Below are 19,552 nucleotides of genomic sequence, written 5' to 3'. Positions count from 1 at the left end.
TGCCTGTGAAGCGACTCCCCTGCAGGTGGGGAGCTGGGGGCTTGAACCATGATCCTTATGCCGGTCCTTGTGCTTTGTGCCATGTGCCCATAACCATCTGCGCTACCGCCGGACTCCCTCAATATTATTTTAATCCCTGATTTGGAGCACAGTGGATTAAAGCCTCTTTTCTTTTCCTCCCCTGTAGGCTATGGGAGCTTGCTGGCTTTTAAACTGTAAGTAGGCTTAATCACTTACTTAGCTTAATCACTCACTCTGGTGATTTGGTGGGTTCCTGAAGTCATTCTAGTCCTGCCTTGTTTTGATCCCAGATGATCTCCTTTGGTATTCCTAGTTGACCAGGGAGAGGAGAGGAGAGAAACACAGCTGCTGCTGCTCTGTAGCCCTGCCTCCAGAAATCCCCCTACCATTCAAATTTTTGACAAGAGATGTGTACATGAATTCCAAGTAAGGCAATTTTCATTAATGAAAGAATGTGAATTAAGCATCTACCAATATAAAAATACACAAATGAAGTTGCTGAGTTTTCAAAAAATTTAAAGGGTTCTTTTATACTGAAATTTTTTTCTTCCTTTTTTAAAAATTGTTTTTGTCACCAGGATTATCTCTGGGAGCTCAGTGGCTGGATGACAAATCCCACCACACCTGGATGCAGGTGGGGAGCCAGGGGCTTGAACCGGGATCCTTATGCCAGTCCTTGCGCTTTGCACCACCTGCACTTAATCCATTGCACGTTAACCTGACTCCCCACAGGTGTTTTTTTTTTAATAACTAGGAGAATGTACATGAAGTCCCCCCTTTTTTTTTAATTGTTTTTATCTTTATTTTATTTATTGGATAAAGACAGCCAGAGAGCTGGGGGTAAATAGCATTAATAGTTATGCAAACAGATTCTCAGGCCTGAGGCTCCAATGTCTCAGGTCCATTCCCCCACACCACCAAAACCAGAGCTGAGTAGTGCTCTGATAAAAACAAACAACAACAACAAAAAAAAAACAGTCAGAAATCAAGAGGGAAGGGGGAGACAGAAAGGGACAGAGACACACCTGTAGCCCTGCTCAATTCACTCATGAAGTTTTCCTCCTGCAGGTTGGGAGGGGGCACCTGAACCTAGATCCTTGCGCATTGTTTTTTATTTATTTATTTTTAAAGATTTTATTATTTTTTTATTTATTAATGAGAAAGATAGGAGAAAGAACCAGACATCACTCTGGCACGGGCTGCCGGGGATCGAACCCAGGAACTCATGCTTGAGAGTCCAAAGCCTTATCACTGCGCCACCACCGATCCTTACGCCGGTCCTTGCGCCTTGCACCACATGTGCTTAACCCGCTGCACTACTGCCCGACCCCCCCCTAAATTTTATAATCAAAATACTCTAATATCCCAATTTGTGAAAATAGCTGCCCAAAGTTAACTTGGCCAATTCATCCTGTGAACCACTAACTACTTTTCCAAAAGAATCCACCATTCACCTTCACCCTTTTTTCTATTTTATTTTTGATAGGATAGGCAGAAATTGAAAGGGATGGGGGAGATAGTGACTCTGAGGTGCTAAATAGGGTAAATCAACACCCTCAAACCTGAAGTCTTGAGTTCAATTCTTGGTATCACATACCCCAACTTATATTCCCACACACAGTACAGATGTGTCATCCCCCCCCAAGTTCTCTCCAACATTCTAGAGCATTTTTCTCTTGCATCATCAATAACTAGAACTCTATCATTGCTAATTAAAAAGATACCAAAACATCTATTATCTTTCTTAATTTGTTTACTATTTATTGTTGTCTAGAGACAGAAATTGAGCAGGAAGGGGTATATAGAGTGGGAAAGAGACAGACACCTTGCAGCTTTCACCACTCATGAAGGCTTCTTCCTGCAAGTGGCGACAAGGAGCTTGAATCAGGGTCCTTGTGCTTTGTAATGTTTATGCTTACCCAGGTGCACCACCTGGCACCTATTCTGTTTCTTTTCCTTTTTTTAAATATTTATTTTCCCTTTTGTTGCCCTTGATTTTTATTGTTGTTGTAGTTATTATTGTTGTTATTGATGTCATCGTTTAGACAGGACAGAGAGAAATTGAGAGAGGAGGGGAAGATAGAGAGGGGGAGAGAAAGATAGACACCTGCGGACCTGCTTCACTGCCTCTGAAGCAACTCCCCTGCAGGTGGCGAGCCAGGGGCTCAAACCAGGATCCTTATGCAGGTTCTTGTGCTTGGCGTCACATGCGCTTAACCCACTGCCCTACCGCCCAACTTCCCCTATTCTGTTTCTAGTGATAAAATTATTTGACATAAAATGTTCAGACTAAGTAATAAAAAACACAATTAAATTTGTGGCACTGTGCAAGCAACTCTATTATTTTCAGAGTGACTAATTTGTAAGGTTTACTCGTTTTACTTTACTAAAATAAAACAACCCAACTAACAATATAATGTGCATGAATAATTGGCACATATAATTTTATAGATCAATATTAAATTACCAATAAAAGATAAAAAATAATTTTCACCAATAATCTAACAATTTTCCAAAAGATACTACATACACAAAATAGGCCAGTTTTATCCTTTATTTTACAAATATTACTTAACATTCCTAAGCTTTATTTTCATATTTTTATAACAATTTTTTAAATATATACTCTTGCACTATAATAGAAATATATGAGCTTTTCTCTAATAAGAGGAGAGAGGACCAAAGAATCACTCTGGCATATGCAGAGAATCCAAACAATTTATCTTTCTTTAATTTTATTGGGGGATTAATGGTTTGAAAGTCTCCAGTGCACAGGTGCAGCTAGATCTTAATATTCCTTCACCCTGTCCCTTTTCATCCTTTCAAAAAGTCCTTTGTTTTGATGTCCTATACCACACCCAGTCAATATTTCACCTGATGTTCTCCCTGTTCTTTGTTGTGAGTCTGTCTACAAGTGAGATTATTCTGTATTGTTTTCCTTTACCTGGTTAGGGTCATTCAACATGATGCCTTTAAGTTCTCACTACGATACAGCAAAGGTGATGACCTTATTTTTTTAAGAGCTACACAGCATTCCATTAGGTGTTTGTACCACAGACTTCTTAGCCATTCATCTGTTATTTGGCACCTGGGGGTTGCTTCCAATGTGGGTATGACAAATTGTTGCTGTGAACATTGGTGTGGATAGGTTTTTTTTTTTTTTTTTTTTTGGTAGGTGTTTTTTATTTTCCCTAATTCCTTAGGAAGCATTGCTAGATGGTAAAGTAGGTTCATTTCTAGTATTCTGATGAATTTCCAGACAGTTTTCCATAATTTTCAGACCAACTTTTATACCCACCTACTGTGTGGGAGTGTTCTTTACTCCCAAAGCTTCTCCAACAGTTGGGTGTTTCTGTCTTTTCTAAAACATGACATTTTCACAGGTATAACATAGTATCTCATTGTTGTTTTTATTTGCATTTTTCTGATGATGTGACTTTGAGTATTTTTTCAAGTGTGTGTTGGCCATTTAAATCTCTTGAGAGTATTCTGCCTATATATTCCTCCTATTCTGAAGGGGTTGTTTATCTTTTTATTGTTGAGTTCTTTATGTATTTTTGCCATCAATCCTTTCTATTATGTATAACAAAATATTTTCTCAGAGTCTGTGGGGAGTATCTCTATTATGATGGTGATTCCCTTTGCTGCACATAACCTTTTCAATTTGATGTAACTCCATTCATTGATTTTGGTATGCAAAGAGACTCTCATGCCTGAGGCTCCAAAGTCCCAGGTTTAAGCCCCCACACGATTATCCAGAGCTGAAAAAAGTACTTGTTCATATTCCTTACATTTACATAATACTCATAGATATGAAATCACTTGTTTATCATGGAACTGTGGTCTCTATAATTATTTAAGAACATTTACTTATACAAACTATTATATTCACTTTTGACTGTAAAACATTAATCCCCCAATAAAGAAATAAAAAAACCCATTTACTTATATATTAACATGAGAATAAAACAGAACATCATGCTGGTACATGTAGTGCAGAAGCTCAAACCTGGGAGCTATTATATTGAAGGTTAAACCACTAAGTACTACATCATGTCTCAAGTTGCATCTCTCTAGTACACAACTTATGCTCATAAGATTGGCTTGCACTGTGAATATGTGTTCGAAGAGTAGTAGAACAACTAAAAGCTTTACTACTTTCATAGGGTTTTGACCCACTGTGACTTATTTCATGTCTACAAAGAGTACCAGAATAACTGAATAGTTTCTACATTGCATACATTCATAAACTTTCTCTCCACTAAGTTCTTTTATGTTTGCAAAGATGACTGGCTTGACTGAATGTTTTACTATTTACATTCATAGGGTTTCTCTCCACTATATTCTTTCATATATCTGATGATTACTGGAAAAATGGAATGTTTTACTACATTGTTTACACTCACAGCATTTCTCTCCAGTGTGTTTGTCCATGTGTCTGAAGAGAACTGGAACAACCAAATGTTATAACACTGTGTACATTCATAGGTTTTCTCTCTACTGTGTATTCTTTCATGTGCCCAAAGAGAACTAGCATGACTGTTTTACTACACTGTTTGCACTAGTAGGGTTTCTTTTTTTTTCTTTTATAAATTTTTATTTATTAATAAGAAAGATAGGAGAAGAGAGAGAGAGAAAGAATCAGACATCACTCTGGTATGTGTGCTGCTGGGGACTAAACTCAGGATCTCATGCTTGAGAATCCAGTGCTTTATCTACTGCACCACCTCCTACACCACTTTGATCTATCTATCTGTATTTATTTTTTAGGGTTTCTCTCCATTATATATTCTTTCATGTATTTGAAGATGACTGGAAAAAATGAATTTCAATTTCTTACTACATTGTTAACATTCATAGGGTTTCTCTCTACTGTGAATTCTTTTATGTCTCCAAAGATGACTTGATCGACTGAATGTTTTATAACATTGTTTGCAATCATAGGGTTTCTCTCCACTGTGAGTTCGTTCATGTGACTGAAGAGAACTGGCTTGACTGAATGCTTTATTACATTGTTTACATTCAAACGGTTTCACTCCACTGTGAATTCGTTCATGTGTCAAAAGGTTACTGGCTTGATTGAATGTTTTACTACATTGTTTACACTGATAGGGTTTCTCACCACTGTGTGTTCTTTCATGTCTCCAAAGAGAAGTAGAAAAGCTGAATGTTTTATTACATACTTTGCATTCATAGGGCTTCTCTCCACTGTGGGTTCTTTCATGTAACTGAAGAGAACTGGAATGACTGAATGCTTTACTACATTGTTTACATTCATAGGGTTTTTCTCCACTGTGAGTTCTTTCATGTATCTGAAGAGAACTGGAATGACTGAAGGCTTTACTACATAGTTTACATTCATAGGGCTTCTCTCCACTGTGAGTTCTTTCATGTAACTGAAGAGAACTGGAATGACTGAAGGCTTTATTACATTGTTTACATTCATAGGGTTTCTCTCCACGATGAGTCTGTTCATGTCTCCAACGAGAACTGGGGAAACTGAATGTTTTACTACATAGTTTACATTCATATGGTTTCTCCCCACTGTGAGTTCTTTCATGTAACTGAAGAGAACTGGAGTGACTGAATGCTTTACTACATTGTTTACATTCATAGGGTTTCTCTCCACGGTGAGCTCGTTCATGTGTTCGAAGATTACTGGCTTGACTGAATGTTTTACTACATTGTTTACATTGATAGGGTTTCTCCCCACTGTGTGTTCGCTCATGTCTCCTAACAGAACTGGGAAAACTGAATGTTTTACTACATAGTTTACATTCATATGGTTTCTCTCCACTGTGAGTTCTTTCATGTAACTGAAGAGAACTGGAATTACTAAATGCTTTACTACACAGTTTACATTCATAGGGTTTTTCTCCACTGTGAGTTCTTTCATGTCTCTGAAGAGAACTGGCTTGACTGAATGTTTTACAACATTGTTTACATTCATAAGGTTTCGTTCCACTGTGAGTTCTTTCATGTAACTGAAGAGAACTGGAACAACTGAAGGCCTTACCGCATTGTTTACATTCATAAGGTTTCACTCCTTTATGAGTTCTTTCATGTTTTTGACGATGACCAGAGTAAGTGAATAGTTTGTTGTATACTTCACATTCTTGATGTTTCCTACAATTTTTACTTTCTTTGCCCTCAGAGATTTTCACCACTGTATTACTGTAAAATAATGAAAAATTACATCATGTTATTTTAATAAAGAAAACTACAATTGATTCTATTAAGTAAAATGCAGGGCATTATTATATATAACAAAGCACACAATTATAGACATTATCAATACATCTGACAAAAAATTTATATTGAAAAATGTCAAATATTCAAAAACAAAGCTCAAAGAAATAATGGTTAAGTACTAAACACTTTCATGTAATGCATAAATACATTATGCCATAACTAATAATCTTTTATTTGCCAAAGCACTGCTTAGCTCTGGCTGATGGTGGTAGGGGAGATTGAACATGGGACTTTGGAGCCTCAGGTAGGAGAGTCTTTTTGTAGAATCATTATGCTATCTACTTCTGCCAACTAATGGTATCTTTACAGATATTTTGTATTTACTAATTGAACTACTTTTTGCTAATAGCATGTTTTGGCTTTGTGTTGAATTTTTTTCATTAAAAATATTGATTTCTTTCCACAAGGACTACCACTAAATATCATAAAACATAGATTCATACATTGGAGATATGTTTTCAAGTGTTCTGTTTTGTAAACACTGAGCATCTTTGACCATTTTGTAGTTTCCATTTACTTATTACATATGAGGAAAGTTTTCCCATACAGTAGAGAAAAGACAGACAATGTAGGACATAATTATGGTACTTGTGTTGCCAGTGACTCAAACAGAAACCTCAGTCATGTACATCACATGCATCATATTTGACTCACTTGTCCAACTACTCTATAACCTATTTATGAAGTAATTTTTGATGAAATCACTTAAAATTAATCTATTTGTGGCAGTAATTACAAATTTTGTTTTCTTAAAACTGTATTAAAAGGGATGCTCTGCAACTGTTCAACCAGTAGAAAGCACATAATTAAGAACTCACAAGTCCACTCACACAAGGAAAACATGAAGGTACCAGATCTCAGTAGAGTACAGAGAGACAAACTTTTTGAAAACACAATAGCTTTATGGGAGGGACATTATGTTTTATTGTGAATGTGATTCTCACCTTTGTTTACTCCCATGGGTATTATGCTCTTCTTTGGTGGAATGGTTCTCTTGTAATTTTTCTAAAATTACAGAATATAGAAAGTATTATAAATTATAAAAATTGAATTTTTGATCCATCTTGAGTCACAGTCTAACCCCACTCACTTAACAGTACCTCCATTATCATATTGGTGAACATTGGTAGAAAAAAGGAGATTTGTCTTATAATTGACAAATGAAGGCATATTATACTTACCTATTGAAAGAAAGTTTCTGAAGTTTTCCCACATCACATCTCTGTAGAGTTTCTTCTCTGAAGGATTTAATAGTGCCCACTCCTCTTGAGTGAATATCACAGTTACATCTTCATAGGTCACTGAGCCCTAAAATATGTCCAGTGTGTTTATGTGAGAATATGTCTCAGAATGACAGCAGATTAGACATCTAGTCTCTACTGTGAATAATTGTATCATCTGCAAACATATCTTTGGTGACTTGAAAATCAAATACCTCATAACCATGGCCTAGAAGTTGGTACAATGATTACAACATGGCTTCTATCATGAGGCAGAGTCTAATTCCTGGCATATCATGTGACAGAATGATATTCCTGTTCTCACTATCCTCCCTCTATAGTTTTGTAATTAGTAAATGATACAACCTTAGGGACTGTGTGGTAGTACAACTCATGTTGACACAGAAAATCTCCTAGTTCCCACATGCAGGAGGAACATTTCATACGTGGTGGAGCAATGTTGGACTTTTCTTTATTTTTTTAAAAAGATATTATTTATCTATTTATGAATGAAAAAGATGGAAGGAAAGAGAGAAAGAACCAGACATCAGTCTGGCACATGTGCTGCCAGGGATCAAACTCAGGACCTCATGCTTGAGAGTCCAAAGCTTTATCACTGTGCCACAGTCTGCTGTGTCTTCTCACTATCTTCAGTTCTTCCCATTAAAAGAAAATAAACATTCATTTCACTTGTTACATATAAAAATAATTTCTCATAACAAGGACATAGCGATTGAAATATTTTATCTGAATTTTCCTATCAAATTCTCTTCACCTATATAAAACTTTCAAATATAAATGAGAAAAAAAATGTCCATCAGGTATGGAGAATTCATAATGCCTCCCTAATGACAAACTGATGGAGTTAAAAACAAAAAGAAAATAAACATTCGTTTCACTTACCACATATAAAAATAATTTCTTATAACAAGGACATAGAGATTGAAATATTTTATTTGAATTTTCCTATCAAATTCTCTTCACCTATATAAAACTTTCAAATATAAATGAGGAAAAAAATGGCCACTGGGTAGAGAATTCATAATGCCTCCCTAATGACAAACTGATGGCGTTAAAAACAAAGACATGATGATTGTGATAAATTTGTTAGAAATGAAAAATTTCTAAACATCCAGGTTCTTGATCCATTTAAAAGTTGATTTCCATTTCTAGTGGTTAATTTTCATTCTTCTGCATGTTTCAACCCAACACCATTTATTGAAGAGACCCTCCTTCCTCCATTTAATCATTTGGGCCCCTTTATCAAAACTTAGATGTCTGGGAGGTGGTGCAGTAGATAAAGCAGTGGTCTCATAAGCAGGAGGTCCCAAGTTCAACCCCTGGCAGCACATATAGCAGAGTGATGTCTGGTTCTCTTTCTCTCTCTCCTTCTATCTTTTTCGTTAATAAATAAAAAAAATATTTTTAAAAATTATATGTTCATAGTTGTGGGGATTTATTTCTGGGCTTTCAAGTCTATCCTACCAGTCTGTGTATCTATTTTTGTTCCAGTACCAGACTGTTTTGATTATGGTAGCCTTATAATATAGTTTCAGATATGGGAATACCATGCCTCCATTTCTGTTTCCTTTCCTCAAGATTGTTTGGCAATTCAAAGTGTTTTCTGGTCCCAGAAATAACAGGACTGTAATTTTTGTTCTATTCTCTTAAAGAAACTTGGTGGGACTTTGATGGGTATTGCATTAAATTTGTATACAGCTCTGGGTAGAAATTATCAAATACTTACAGGAAAATATTTGTGCAACACTTTCCCATCTAAACCTCAAGAATATCTTTGATGAGACAAACCCAATTGCAAGGAAGACTAAATAAAAAACAAATCAATAGGGCTACATCAAATTAAAAAATGCCTGCAAGCAAAATAAATAAATAAATGAACTTGAGAAGGTGGGGCTACAGAGTAGCAGCAACTGTGTTTCCCTCCCCTCCTCTCTTCTAGAAATAATTTGGGAACCCACCAAATTACCAGTGAGTGCAAACATGTGTGGCTGATGGACAGAGAGGCGCCTTAAGGAGAGATTCCTGGGGCTAAAGCCCTTATCTACTCCCAAGCTACTGGTAACAGTTCAGCAGTTTGCTGGTTGAGGTGCCACCTCCAGTCTGTTTTACTAATAAAAAGACTGCTGAAGGGAGGAGAGGACTTCCCTACGGCTCACCAAATGCAACTGTGAGTTTCCATTGCTACTGCCCCTTGGAGGCTAGATCAGCAGCCAGGAGGCCCCATGCTGACATTGGGAGGCAGAGAACTGGCTGGTAAACTCAGGAGATCTACATCCCAGTGGGCTAGAGGTGGGGATGTACAGTGGGAGCCTTTCCACATTGTTCTCCTGATGAGAACATGATGAATAATTGACTCAGAACCCACAAAGTATAAATGGAATTTGTTTGGAAACTCACAGGACCAAGCAGTGACCATCAATGACCAGCATAAGGATCCCAGTTCAAGCCCCTGACACCTTCGGGGGGGGGGGGGGTTGCTTTACAGGCAATGAAGGAGGTCTGCAGGTATCTATCTTTCTCTCCCCCTCTGTCTCCCCTCCTCTCTTGATTTCTCTGTCCTATCCAACATCAATGGCAACAATAACAAAAATGACAACAAGGGTAACAAAATGGCAAAAAATTAGCCTCCAGGACCAGTGGATTCATAGTGAGCCCCAGCAATAACCGTGGAGGTAAAAAAGAGAGAGAGAGAGAGAGAGAGAGAGAAGATGGAAAACTATCATACAAGCCAATGGCCCACAAAAAAGGGTAGGAACAACAACTCTCATATCTGACGCGATAGAGTTTAAAATCAATAAAATTTAAAAAGATAGGGATGGACATTACTTAATGCTCAGAGGACCAATCAATCAAAAGGATTTAACAGTTATTAACACTTATGTACCCAAGGAGAAGTCATCTAAATATAACACGTAAAGATTTACTGAAAGAGCTACAGTAATATATTAACAGCAACACAGTCATAGCAGGGGACTTCAATACCCCACCCTCTAAACTCGACAGATCATCTAGGCAGAAAATAAAGAAACAAGGGAGCTAAACAAAGACATAGATAAACTAGAACTATTGGACATTTTTAGAGTCATTCACCCCAAGAAACTGGAATACACATTCTATTCAAGTCCACATGTGTCATTCTCAAGGATTATGTTCAGCCAAAAAGACAGCATCAGTAAATTTAAGAGCATTGAAATCATCCCAAGCATCTTCTCAGACCACAGTGGAATTAAACTAACACAGATTAACAAAAACAGTATACTACTTTACAACTACTAGGTCAAAGAGGAAATTAAAGAAGAAATCAAAAATGTTTTGAGAGTTTAGTGAAAATGAAGACAGGAGCTATCAAAATATTTGGGACATATATATTAAACCAAGTTTGCATCCCTGAGATAAACCCCACTTGGTCTTGATGATCAATCTTTTTAACATTTTGGTGTATCCTCTTGGCTAGAATTTTGTTCAACATTTTACATTTGTGCTCAATATTTTAGCATCTATGTTCATCAGAGATATTGGTCTGATTTTCTCTTTTGGTTGTGTCCCTGTCTGCTTTTGGTATTAGGGTGACAGGTTTGGTTAGGAAAGGTGGAGGTGGGACTTGGGAGTTAGAAGGGAGACTTGTGGGCTTCTCTCTCTGTCTAGATCATCATATTACCATGTATTAACTTCACTTCTCTCTCTCTCTCTTTCGGCCTATTTCTCTCTCTCTCTTTCCCTCTCTCTCATGTCCTAACGTGAATGTTCTCAGTTTTCCTGAATACAATTTAAAACTCCTGAAAAAATTCATGCTGTCTCCTCAATTCTTTCTTGAGATAATGCGTGATAAACTTTGTAAATGTTGAGGAAACAAGACATTTGGTAAGCCAGCCAGGAGAGAAATTAATTAAAAAAAAAAACTTTTATTCTTTTTAAAGTAACCACATTAGTGCTTTCTCTTAAGTCAGACAGTCTCTATTGTCAGCACTAACCTTTTTTTTTCTCTCTCTTAACCACGTTTATTCTTACTCCGTTGCCAGGAATAAATGTGGCATTTATGTCCTTGAGAAATGAGTAAGTTTTTAAAGCCCGCCACAATGATTTTTAATTACAATGGCTTCTTTTTTTTTTCTTTTTTTTAATATTTATTTTATTTATTTATTCACTTTTGTTGCCCTTGTTGTTTTATTGTTGTAGTTATTATTGTTGTTGTTGTTGGATAGGACAGAGAGAAATGGAGAGAGGAGGGGAAGACAGAGAGGAGGAGAGAAAGACAGACACCTGCAGACCTGCTTCACTGCCTGTGAAGCGACTCCCCTGCAGGTGGGGAGCCGGGGTTCGAACCGGGATCCTTATGCTGGTCCTTGTGCTTTGCGCCACCTGCGCTTAACCCGCTGCGCTACAGCCCGACTCCCTACAGTGGCTTCTTTAGCCCACTACTCAAAGGTTTTTTTCTTTCACAATTTAGTTTTATTTCTCAGCTGGGCCTTCCCTTCCCATCTGAATCTTGTAATCTTCTCCTGAGTCAATCTCCTCTAAAATTCTGCTGTTTTCTTTCAGAAAGGGGCCGAGGCTCCCTAAATCAAAAAGCCTCCTTCTAGACAGCATTGGTGGTGGTGAATTCCTTCAGTGTCTGTATGCTTGGCTAGGTTTAAACTTCTCTTCCATACGTGAAAGATAATTTAGGAGGATAGAATATTTGTGGCTGGTAATTCTTACCATTTAGTACAGTGAATATTTCATTCCATTCACTTTCTGTGTCTAGTATTTGTGGTGAAAAATCTTAAGATGGCCTGATGGTTTTGCCTTTGTATGTCAAAATTCTTTTTTCTCTAGTAGTCTGCATTAGCCCTTCTTTGTCATTATTTATTATTTATTTATTTATTTATTTATTTATTTATTTTAACCAGAGCCACCGCTCAGCTCTGGATTATGGTGGTGCGGGGGATTGAACCTGGAACTTTGGAGCCTCAGGCATGAGAGACTCTTTGCATAACTTTGTCTTTATTTTTAATAGTTTTATATTGATGTTTCTTGGTGGGGGTCACTTTGAGTATAAGACCTGGGAGATTTTTGTATAAATATAAATATATATATACTTAAATATTTATTTATTCCCTTTTGTTGCCCTTGTTTTATTGTTATAGTTATTACTGTTATTGATGTCGTCGTTGTTGGACAGGACAGAGAGAGGTGGAGAGAGGAGGGGAGAGAAAGATAAGACACCTGAAGACCTGCTTTACTGCTTGTGAAGTGACTCCCTTGCAGGTGGGGAGCCAGGGGGCTCGAACTGGGATCCTTATGCTGGTCCTTGCACTTTGCACCATCTGCGCTTAACCCACTGCACTACCATCCAACTCCAAAAAATATATATATATTTTCTTCTTTTTTTATATTTATTTATTTTCCCTTTTTTGCCCTTGTTTTTTGTTGTTGTTTTTGTAGTTATTGTTGTTGTTAATGTCGTCATTGTTGGATAGGACAGAGAGCAGGGGAAAGAGGAGGGGCAGACAGAGAGGGGGAGAGAAAGATAGACACCTGCAGACCTGCTTCACCGCCTGTGAAGCGACTCCTCTGCAGGTGGGGAGCTCGAACTGGGCTCCTTATGCCGGTTCTTGAGCTTCCCACATGCTTTTAACCCGCTGCGCTACTACTGTCTGACTCCCTATATATATATATTTTTAAATCTTTAAAAAATATTTATTTATTTATTTTCCCTTTTGTTGCCCTTGTTTTTCATTGTTGTTGTAGTTATTATTGTTGTTATTGATGTCGTCGTTGTTGGATAGGACAGAGAGAAATGGAGAGAGGAGCGGAAGACAGGAGGAGAGAAAGACAGACACCTGTGAAGCGACTCCCCGGTAGGTGGGGAGCCAGGGCTTGAACCTGGATCCTTACACTGGTCCTTGTGCTTTGTGCCATGTGTGCTTACCCCACTGCGCTACCGCCCGACTCCCCTTAGTTCAAATTCTTATTTATCCTGGCCTCAGTACTGTCAGGACTTGTGTACTTCTTGTTGGTCACACTAGTTTAGTTTTAAGTCCAGCAGAATATGTGATTGTTATTCAGTTACTGTATAACAAATGGCCCTCAAGGCCTTAAAAATTGGGAGAAAGTTTAAGCTTATTAGATAGAGGTTGGACTATAGAAAGTGGGTGGTGACAAGACAGACTTACCTAGCTTGACTGTTTTGGCTAGCGATAGGCCACTTCACCACCTGGAGTCCTACTCATAGATATGGATCTAGACCTGCATGACATCTCTCTGCCCTATCGTGGGCCTCTCAAACTTTATCCTCACTGAAAAGCAGTATTAGTAAAGACTGCCTTACTCACTGTAGAGAGGCTGGGTCACTCTACTCTGTATCTTGAGGAAGGATGGTCATGCAACTTGCAGACATGGCCCCAGTTGTGACCACACAGTGAACTTAAACTGACAGGAACCTGGAGATCATACAGCCTCCTTGTTAGGAGGCTGACATGGGCCCCAGGTCAGAATGATGTGGTACAGTTAATTATATATATATTTATCCACCCCCCCTTTTTTTTGTCTCCAGGGTTATTGCTGGGGTTCAGTGCCTGCACCACGAATCCACTGCTCCCAGAGACCATTTTTTTTATCCCCTTTTGTTGCCCTTGTTGTTTTATCATTGCTGTGGATATTATTACTGTTGTTATTGATGTTGCTGTTGTTGGATAGAACAGAGAGAAATGGAGAGAGGAGGGGAAGACAGAGAGGGGGAGAGAAAGATAGACACCTGCAGACCTGCTTCACTGCTTATAAAGTGACACCCCCCGCCCGCCGCAGGTGGGGACCTGGGGGCTCAAACTGGGATCCTTACAGTGATCCTTGAACTTGGCACCATGTGTGCTTAACCCGCTACATTACTGTCCGACCCCCTTTTTTCCCTTTCTGTTGCCCTTGCTGTTTTATCGTTGTTGTGGTTATTATTGTTATTGTTGTTATTGATGTTGTTGGATAAGACAGAGAGAAATGGAGAGAGGAGGGGAATATAGAGGGGGAGAGACAGACAGACACCTGCAGACTTGCTTCACTGCCTGTGAAGTAACTCCCCTGGCCCCACAGGTGGGGAACTGAAAGCTTGAACTGGGATCCTTACGCCTGTCCTTGGATGCACTTAACCTGCTACGCTACCGCCCAACCCCCTTATATGGGAGCCACTCTGCCTTATTCCAGTTCTCAAGTCCCACACTCTACTCTAATGCCATCCTCTCAGATAATTCTCAAGCCTGCCTTTATGATAATAGCTCAATAAAAGACTGTAGAGTCCCAGTCTCCTAAGAATGTTTATCCCTAGACAGACTCTTAGCTACCTCTCATCCTAAATTTCTTAACTCTCACTGGCTCCAATCTTACACTTTGGCCCTCTATTTGTTAAACATTTGTATACCTTGCTACCTTTCAGCCACCAAGTACCAGGTGCTACCATGACGCCACCCTGACCTCCCTGCACAGATTGATCACATGGTAAAGTGTCCAGAAACTTCATCTCTCCAGAGACCTACCCTACTAGGGAAATATTAGGGACAGAACAGGTCTGTCTAGGAATATGAGTCAACAAGACAACTGCCCACATGCTTGCAAGAAGCAGTTACAAAAACACAAAACCTCATCCTTCAACATCCTAAAAAGAATTTTCGGTCTGTACTCCTAGAGGAGGAAAATGTTGAGGGACAAGAGGTACCTGGAAGGCACTGCCCAAAAAAAACGGAGTGGTAACAGGTGTTGATTGGAAAAGTGGAAGTGGGGCTTGGGTGTTAAAAGGGAGGATCGTAAGGATCCCAGTTCGAGCCCCTTCACAGGCGGTGAAGCAGGTCCGCAGGTGTCTTTCTCTCCCCCTCTCTGTCTTCCCCTCCTCTCTCCATTTCTCTCTGTCCTATCCAACAACAATGACATCAATAACAATAACTCCAACAACAACAACAAAAAAGGGAGACCTGTGGGCATCTCTTTCTTTCTGTCTAGATCATCATGAGTATTAACTCTGCTTCTCTCTCATATCCTAACGTGAATGCTCTCAATTTTCCTAAATAAAAATTAAAATTCCTGAAAATCATGTTCTCCCCTCAAATTCTTTCTTGAGATAATGCATGACAAATTTTTTCAATGTTGGGGAAACAAATGTCGGCCCCCTTTCTCTCCCAAAACACACTCATTTAGATCTCACTATGCCAGAGGGCATCCTTTTTCTCCACAGCCAGTTTATTAGATAGTCTAACACCTGATATTAAGAAAAAGCCCCATAAATCTTAAGGCCACAGACCCCACAAAAAGAGCTCCTTCAATTGGCCTTCAAGGTTTTTAACAATAGATACCAAAAAGTCACCTAAGAGACTTGGGGCCACTACCACTCCCTCATGCCCCAGCACTGCTAAACCAGCAACAGCCTATTTCTGATGTGGCATGATAGGATACAAAAATGGACTGTCCTCAGGTCAGGATAATGCCTCTCCATAGCAAATGATGTTGAGGAAACTGAGTCATGACATGCATAAGGAACAAACAAGACTCTCATATGACACCATGTGTAAACTCAAAATGGGTTATGCCCTTGGATGGTAGACCAGTAAGCAAAAAATACATAGAACTCATCCAAAGCACAGTACATAATATCTGATTTGAAAATGTCATTGGAGACTTGAGATACACAGCAAGAAAAGAGGAAAAATGAAACACTGGGACTACATCAAATTTAAAATGTTTGGCACAATAAAAGGATCCATGACCAAGACTCAGGGAGACACAGTATGGAATGAGAAAACATATTTACATTTCACACATTAGATAAAGAGCTAATTAGTAGTATATTTACTCACATAATTCAGTAGCAGTAAAATGAACAACCACATTAAATGTGAGAGGAATAAGTTAACAGTCTTTATAACCTAGAAGATGTTTAAATGGTCAGAAGAATATCTAAAACTGCTCATAGGGTGGGGGAAGACAGCATAATGGTTATTTATGCAAAGGGACTCTGAAGCCTGAGACTCCAAAGACCTAGGTTAAACCCCCTGCACTACCTTAAGCCAGAGCTAATCAGTGCTCCCATAAAAAAAAACAAAAGGAAGCAAAACAAAAAAACTTACAATCACTAATTGTCAGATACTTGCATATCATAACAATAAAGTCTCTTTTTTAAAAAAAAATTGAGTAATTCTGGTTCATTAACCCTTTGGGGATTTATTGAGTTTCATACTATTCTGGATAAAGGTTATGAAAAAACAACATAGAAACTAAACAGAATTATGTTTGCTCTCTGATATCCAAGGGCAGACACCTTTCTACTGGGTTAAAGAATACTGGATTAAAGCCATTACTTTATCTGTGCAAAAGAAAACGTTTTCAACAGGTGCATGCCACTAATCAACATAAGGATTCTTCATTCCGTGGTCCGGGAGGTGGTGCAATGGATAAGGCTTTGGACTCTTAAGCATGAGGTCCCAAGTTCAATCCCTGGCAGCACATGTACCAGAGTGATGTTTGGTTCTTTCTCTCTCTCTCTCTCTCTCCTATCATTTCTCATGAATAAATAAATAAAACTTAAAAAAAAAAGAATTCTTTATTCCACATAGAATTCCTGGGTAGGGAGAAAGAGAAGTCTCTGAATATAACACACACACACACACACACACACTTTTTTTTTACCAGAGCACTGCTCAGCTCTGGTTTAGAGTGGCTTGGGCGATTGAACCTGGTACCTTGGGGCCTCAGGCATGAGAGCCTCTTTGCATAACCATTATGCTCTCTACCCCTTCGCAGGGATTATGCCCTAATGAGCATCATTTCTATTGGATTCCACCACTTTTAGTGAGAAAATTTTAATTATTTATATATTTATTTTTCTAGATAGAGGATGACAAGAAAAATGAAGACACCCAAAGTAACACCCATGAGGTTTTCCTTTTCATGTCTGTATGTAGTGCCTGAGCTTGAAACTAGGTATCTGGATATGACAAAGTTAAACCCTATTGCAGTAGTTACGTTTTGGCCCTCAAAAATTCTTTAAAAAATTTTTTTTTCTATTTATTTTCCCTTTTGTTGACCTTGCTTTTCATTGTTGTAGTTATTATCGTTGTTGTTACTGATGTCGTCGTTGTTAGATAGGACAGAGAGAAGTGAAGAGAGGAGGGGAAGACAGAGAGGGGGAGAGAATAGACACCTGCAGACCTGCCTCACCGCCTGTGAAATGACTCCCCTGCAGGTGGGGAGCTGGGGACTCAAACCAGGATCCATGCACCGGTCCTTGCGCTTTGCGCCATGTGTGCTAACCCACTGCGCTACCGCCCGACTCCCTCAAAAATTCTTTAATGGGATCTTTATGGTGGCACACCCAGGAGAGAGCAGACATGATCATTTATGAGATCCCAGTTCAAGACCCATCTCCTCAACACCTGAATGGATTTTACAATGGCTGCAGGTTTATCTACTTCAACCCCCTCCCCATTTCTCTCATCTATTTATATCTGTATCTATATGTAACATGGCACCCAATAATGGTGACACTAAGTCCCAGTGATAATACTAATGGGAAAAAAAACAAGTCTTTTAAGAGTAAGTGAAAAAGAAGTGTGAGGGTGGGGGAGATAGCATGAAGTTTATGCAGCAGACTCTCAGGCCTGAGGCTCCCAGGTCCCAGGATTAATATCCTGTACCACCACAGGCCAGAGATGAGCAGTGCCCGGGGAAAAAAAAGAGAGGGAGAGGTTGCAAGAGAGGTAGAAAGAGAAATATGATGGGCAAAAAAAGAAGCAGTAGTAAATTAAATATGCATAATTTAAAGTACAACTTATCCCAGAGGATAAAAAAACAGACTATGATGTGGAACAGGTTACTTACCTGAGAAACTGCCATTCTTCCTCTTTCTCTGAATGTCCTTGCAGGCCAAGAGATGAAGAGAAATCACAGCAGTAGCTTGAGACTCTTGCTTTCAGTCCAGTAGCAAGGCCCCTTCACTTGATAGCACTGCACCTACAGGGAAGACATTGTAATACATAAAAGGCCCAGCACCGGGAGTCCAGCGGTAGTGCAGCTGGTTAAGCGCACGTGCTGCAAAGTGCAAGGACCAGCGTGAGGATCTGGGTTAGAGCCCCAGGCTCCCCACCTGCAGGGGAGTCACTTCACAAGCGGTGAAGCAAGTCTGCAGATGTCTATCTTTCTCTCCCCCCTCTGTCTTCCCCTCCTCTCTCCATTTCTCTCTGTCCTATCCAACAACAACAACATCAATAATAGCTGCAACAATAAAACAAGGGCAACAAAAGGGAATAAATGAATCAACAAACAAATAAACAAAAAGGCCCAGTACCCTGGCTCTTTACTTTTCCCTTCAACAAAAACTTCCACAAAACTATAGTAAAATGTCTACTAGTCTCCTTAACTAACTTGGGCCTCACCTAACCACTGCTCAGAAATCTTCATTAAAACAGTGATATTAAAAATAAAGTGATATTGACATGCCGGAGGTACTAAAAGTCTCAGATTAAGTTCACAGAACCATCCTAAACCAGAGTTGAGCAATGCTCTAGGAAAAAAAGAAAAACATTTTGAGAAAAGTGAATAGACGTTTGGAATGAAAACCAGAACAGAATCTGGGGGCTGGAGGTAATAAAGTTTCTTTAAATTCTATTTCTTTCTTTTAAAAAAAAATTCTTTATTTTTGCCATTGTTACCCTTGTTTTATTATTGTAGCTATTGTTGTTCTTGATGCCGTCGTTGTTAGATAGGACAGAGAGAAATGGAGAGAGGAGGGGAGCCGGGGGCTCCAACCAGGATCCTTATGCCGGTCCTTGCGCTTTAACCACACGCGCTTAACCCGCTGCGCTACCGCCCGACTCCCTAAATTTCTAATATATGCACTTAACTAAGTGTGCCATTACCAATCACCAAATTCATTTTTAACTCTAATAAAAAGTTGAACTGATTTACTGTTGAATGCAAAACATTAATTCCCCAACAAAGAAATAAAAAAAAAAAGATTAAAAAAAAGTTGAACTGACTGGCGTAAGGATCCAGGTTCGAGCTCCCGGCTCCCCATCTGCAGG

The 19,552-nt window shown here is 38.9% G+C and overlaps 1 protein-coding gene across 1 annotated transcript; it reads right to left on the bottom strand.

Annotated features, from left to right (window-relative positions):
• Positions 1-2,561: 2,561 nt before the first annotated feature.
• LOC103127013 (zinc finger protein 14-like) lies at positions 2,562-18,365 on the bottom strand. The gene is made up of 4 exons (XM_060182446.1): positions 18,351-18,365; positions 7,455-7,581; positions 7,218-7,278; positions 2,562-6,195 (listed from the first exon to the last, which is right to left on the bottom strand). Exons 1-4 carry the CDS (start codon positions 18,363-18,365, stop codon positions 4,869-4,871), a joined length of 1,530 nt encoding a protein of 509 aa, XP_060038429.1. The 3' UTR covers positions 2,562-4,868.
• Between the last annotated feature and the right edge of the window lie 1,187 nt (positions 18,366-19,552).

The sequence above is a fragment of the Erinaceus europaeus genome, chromosome 23, assembly GCF_950295315.1.
Source record: "Erinaceus europaeus chromosome 23, mEriEur2.1, whole genome shotgun sequence".
In the NCBI taxonomy this organism is placed as follows: Eukaryota; Metazoa; Chordata; class Mammalia; order Eulipotyphla; family Erinaceidae; genus Erinaceus; species Erinaceus europaeus.
The sequence above is the reverse complement of the archived record's forward strand: the minus strand, read 5'-3'. Positions and strand labels throughout refer to the sequence as shown.

Coding starts and splice junctions, on each gene's coding strand:
- LOC103127013 (XM_060182446.1), bottom strand. Junction 7,279..7,454: donor CAGAAACTTTCTTTCAATAG/GTAAGTATAATA, acceptor CTGTAATTTTAG/AAAAATTACAAGAGAACCAT. Junction 6,196..7,217: donor ACCCATGGGAGTAAACAAAG/GTGAGAATCACA, acceptor ATTATTTTACAG/TAATACAGTGGTGAAAATCT.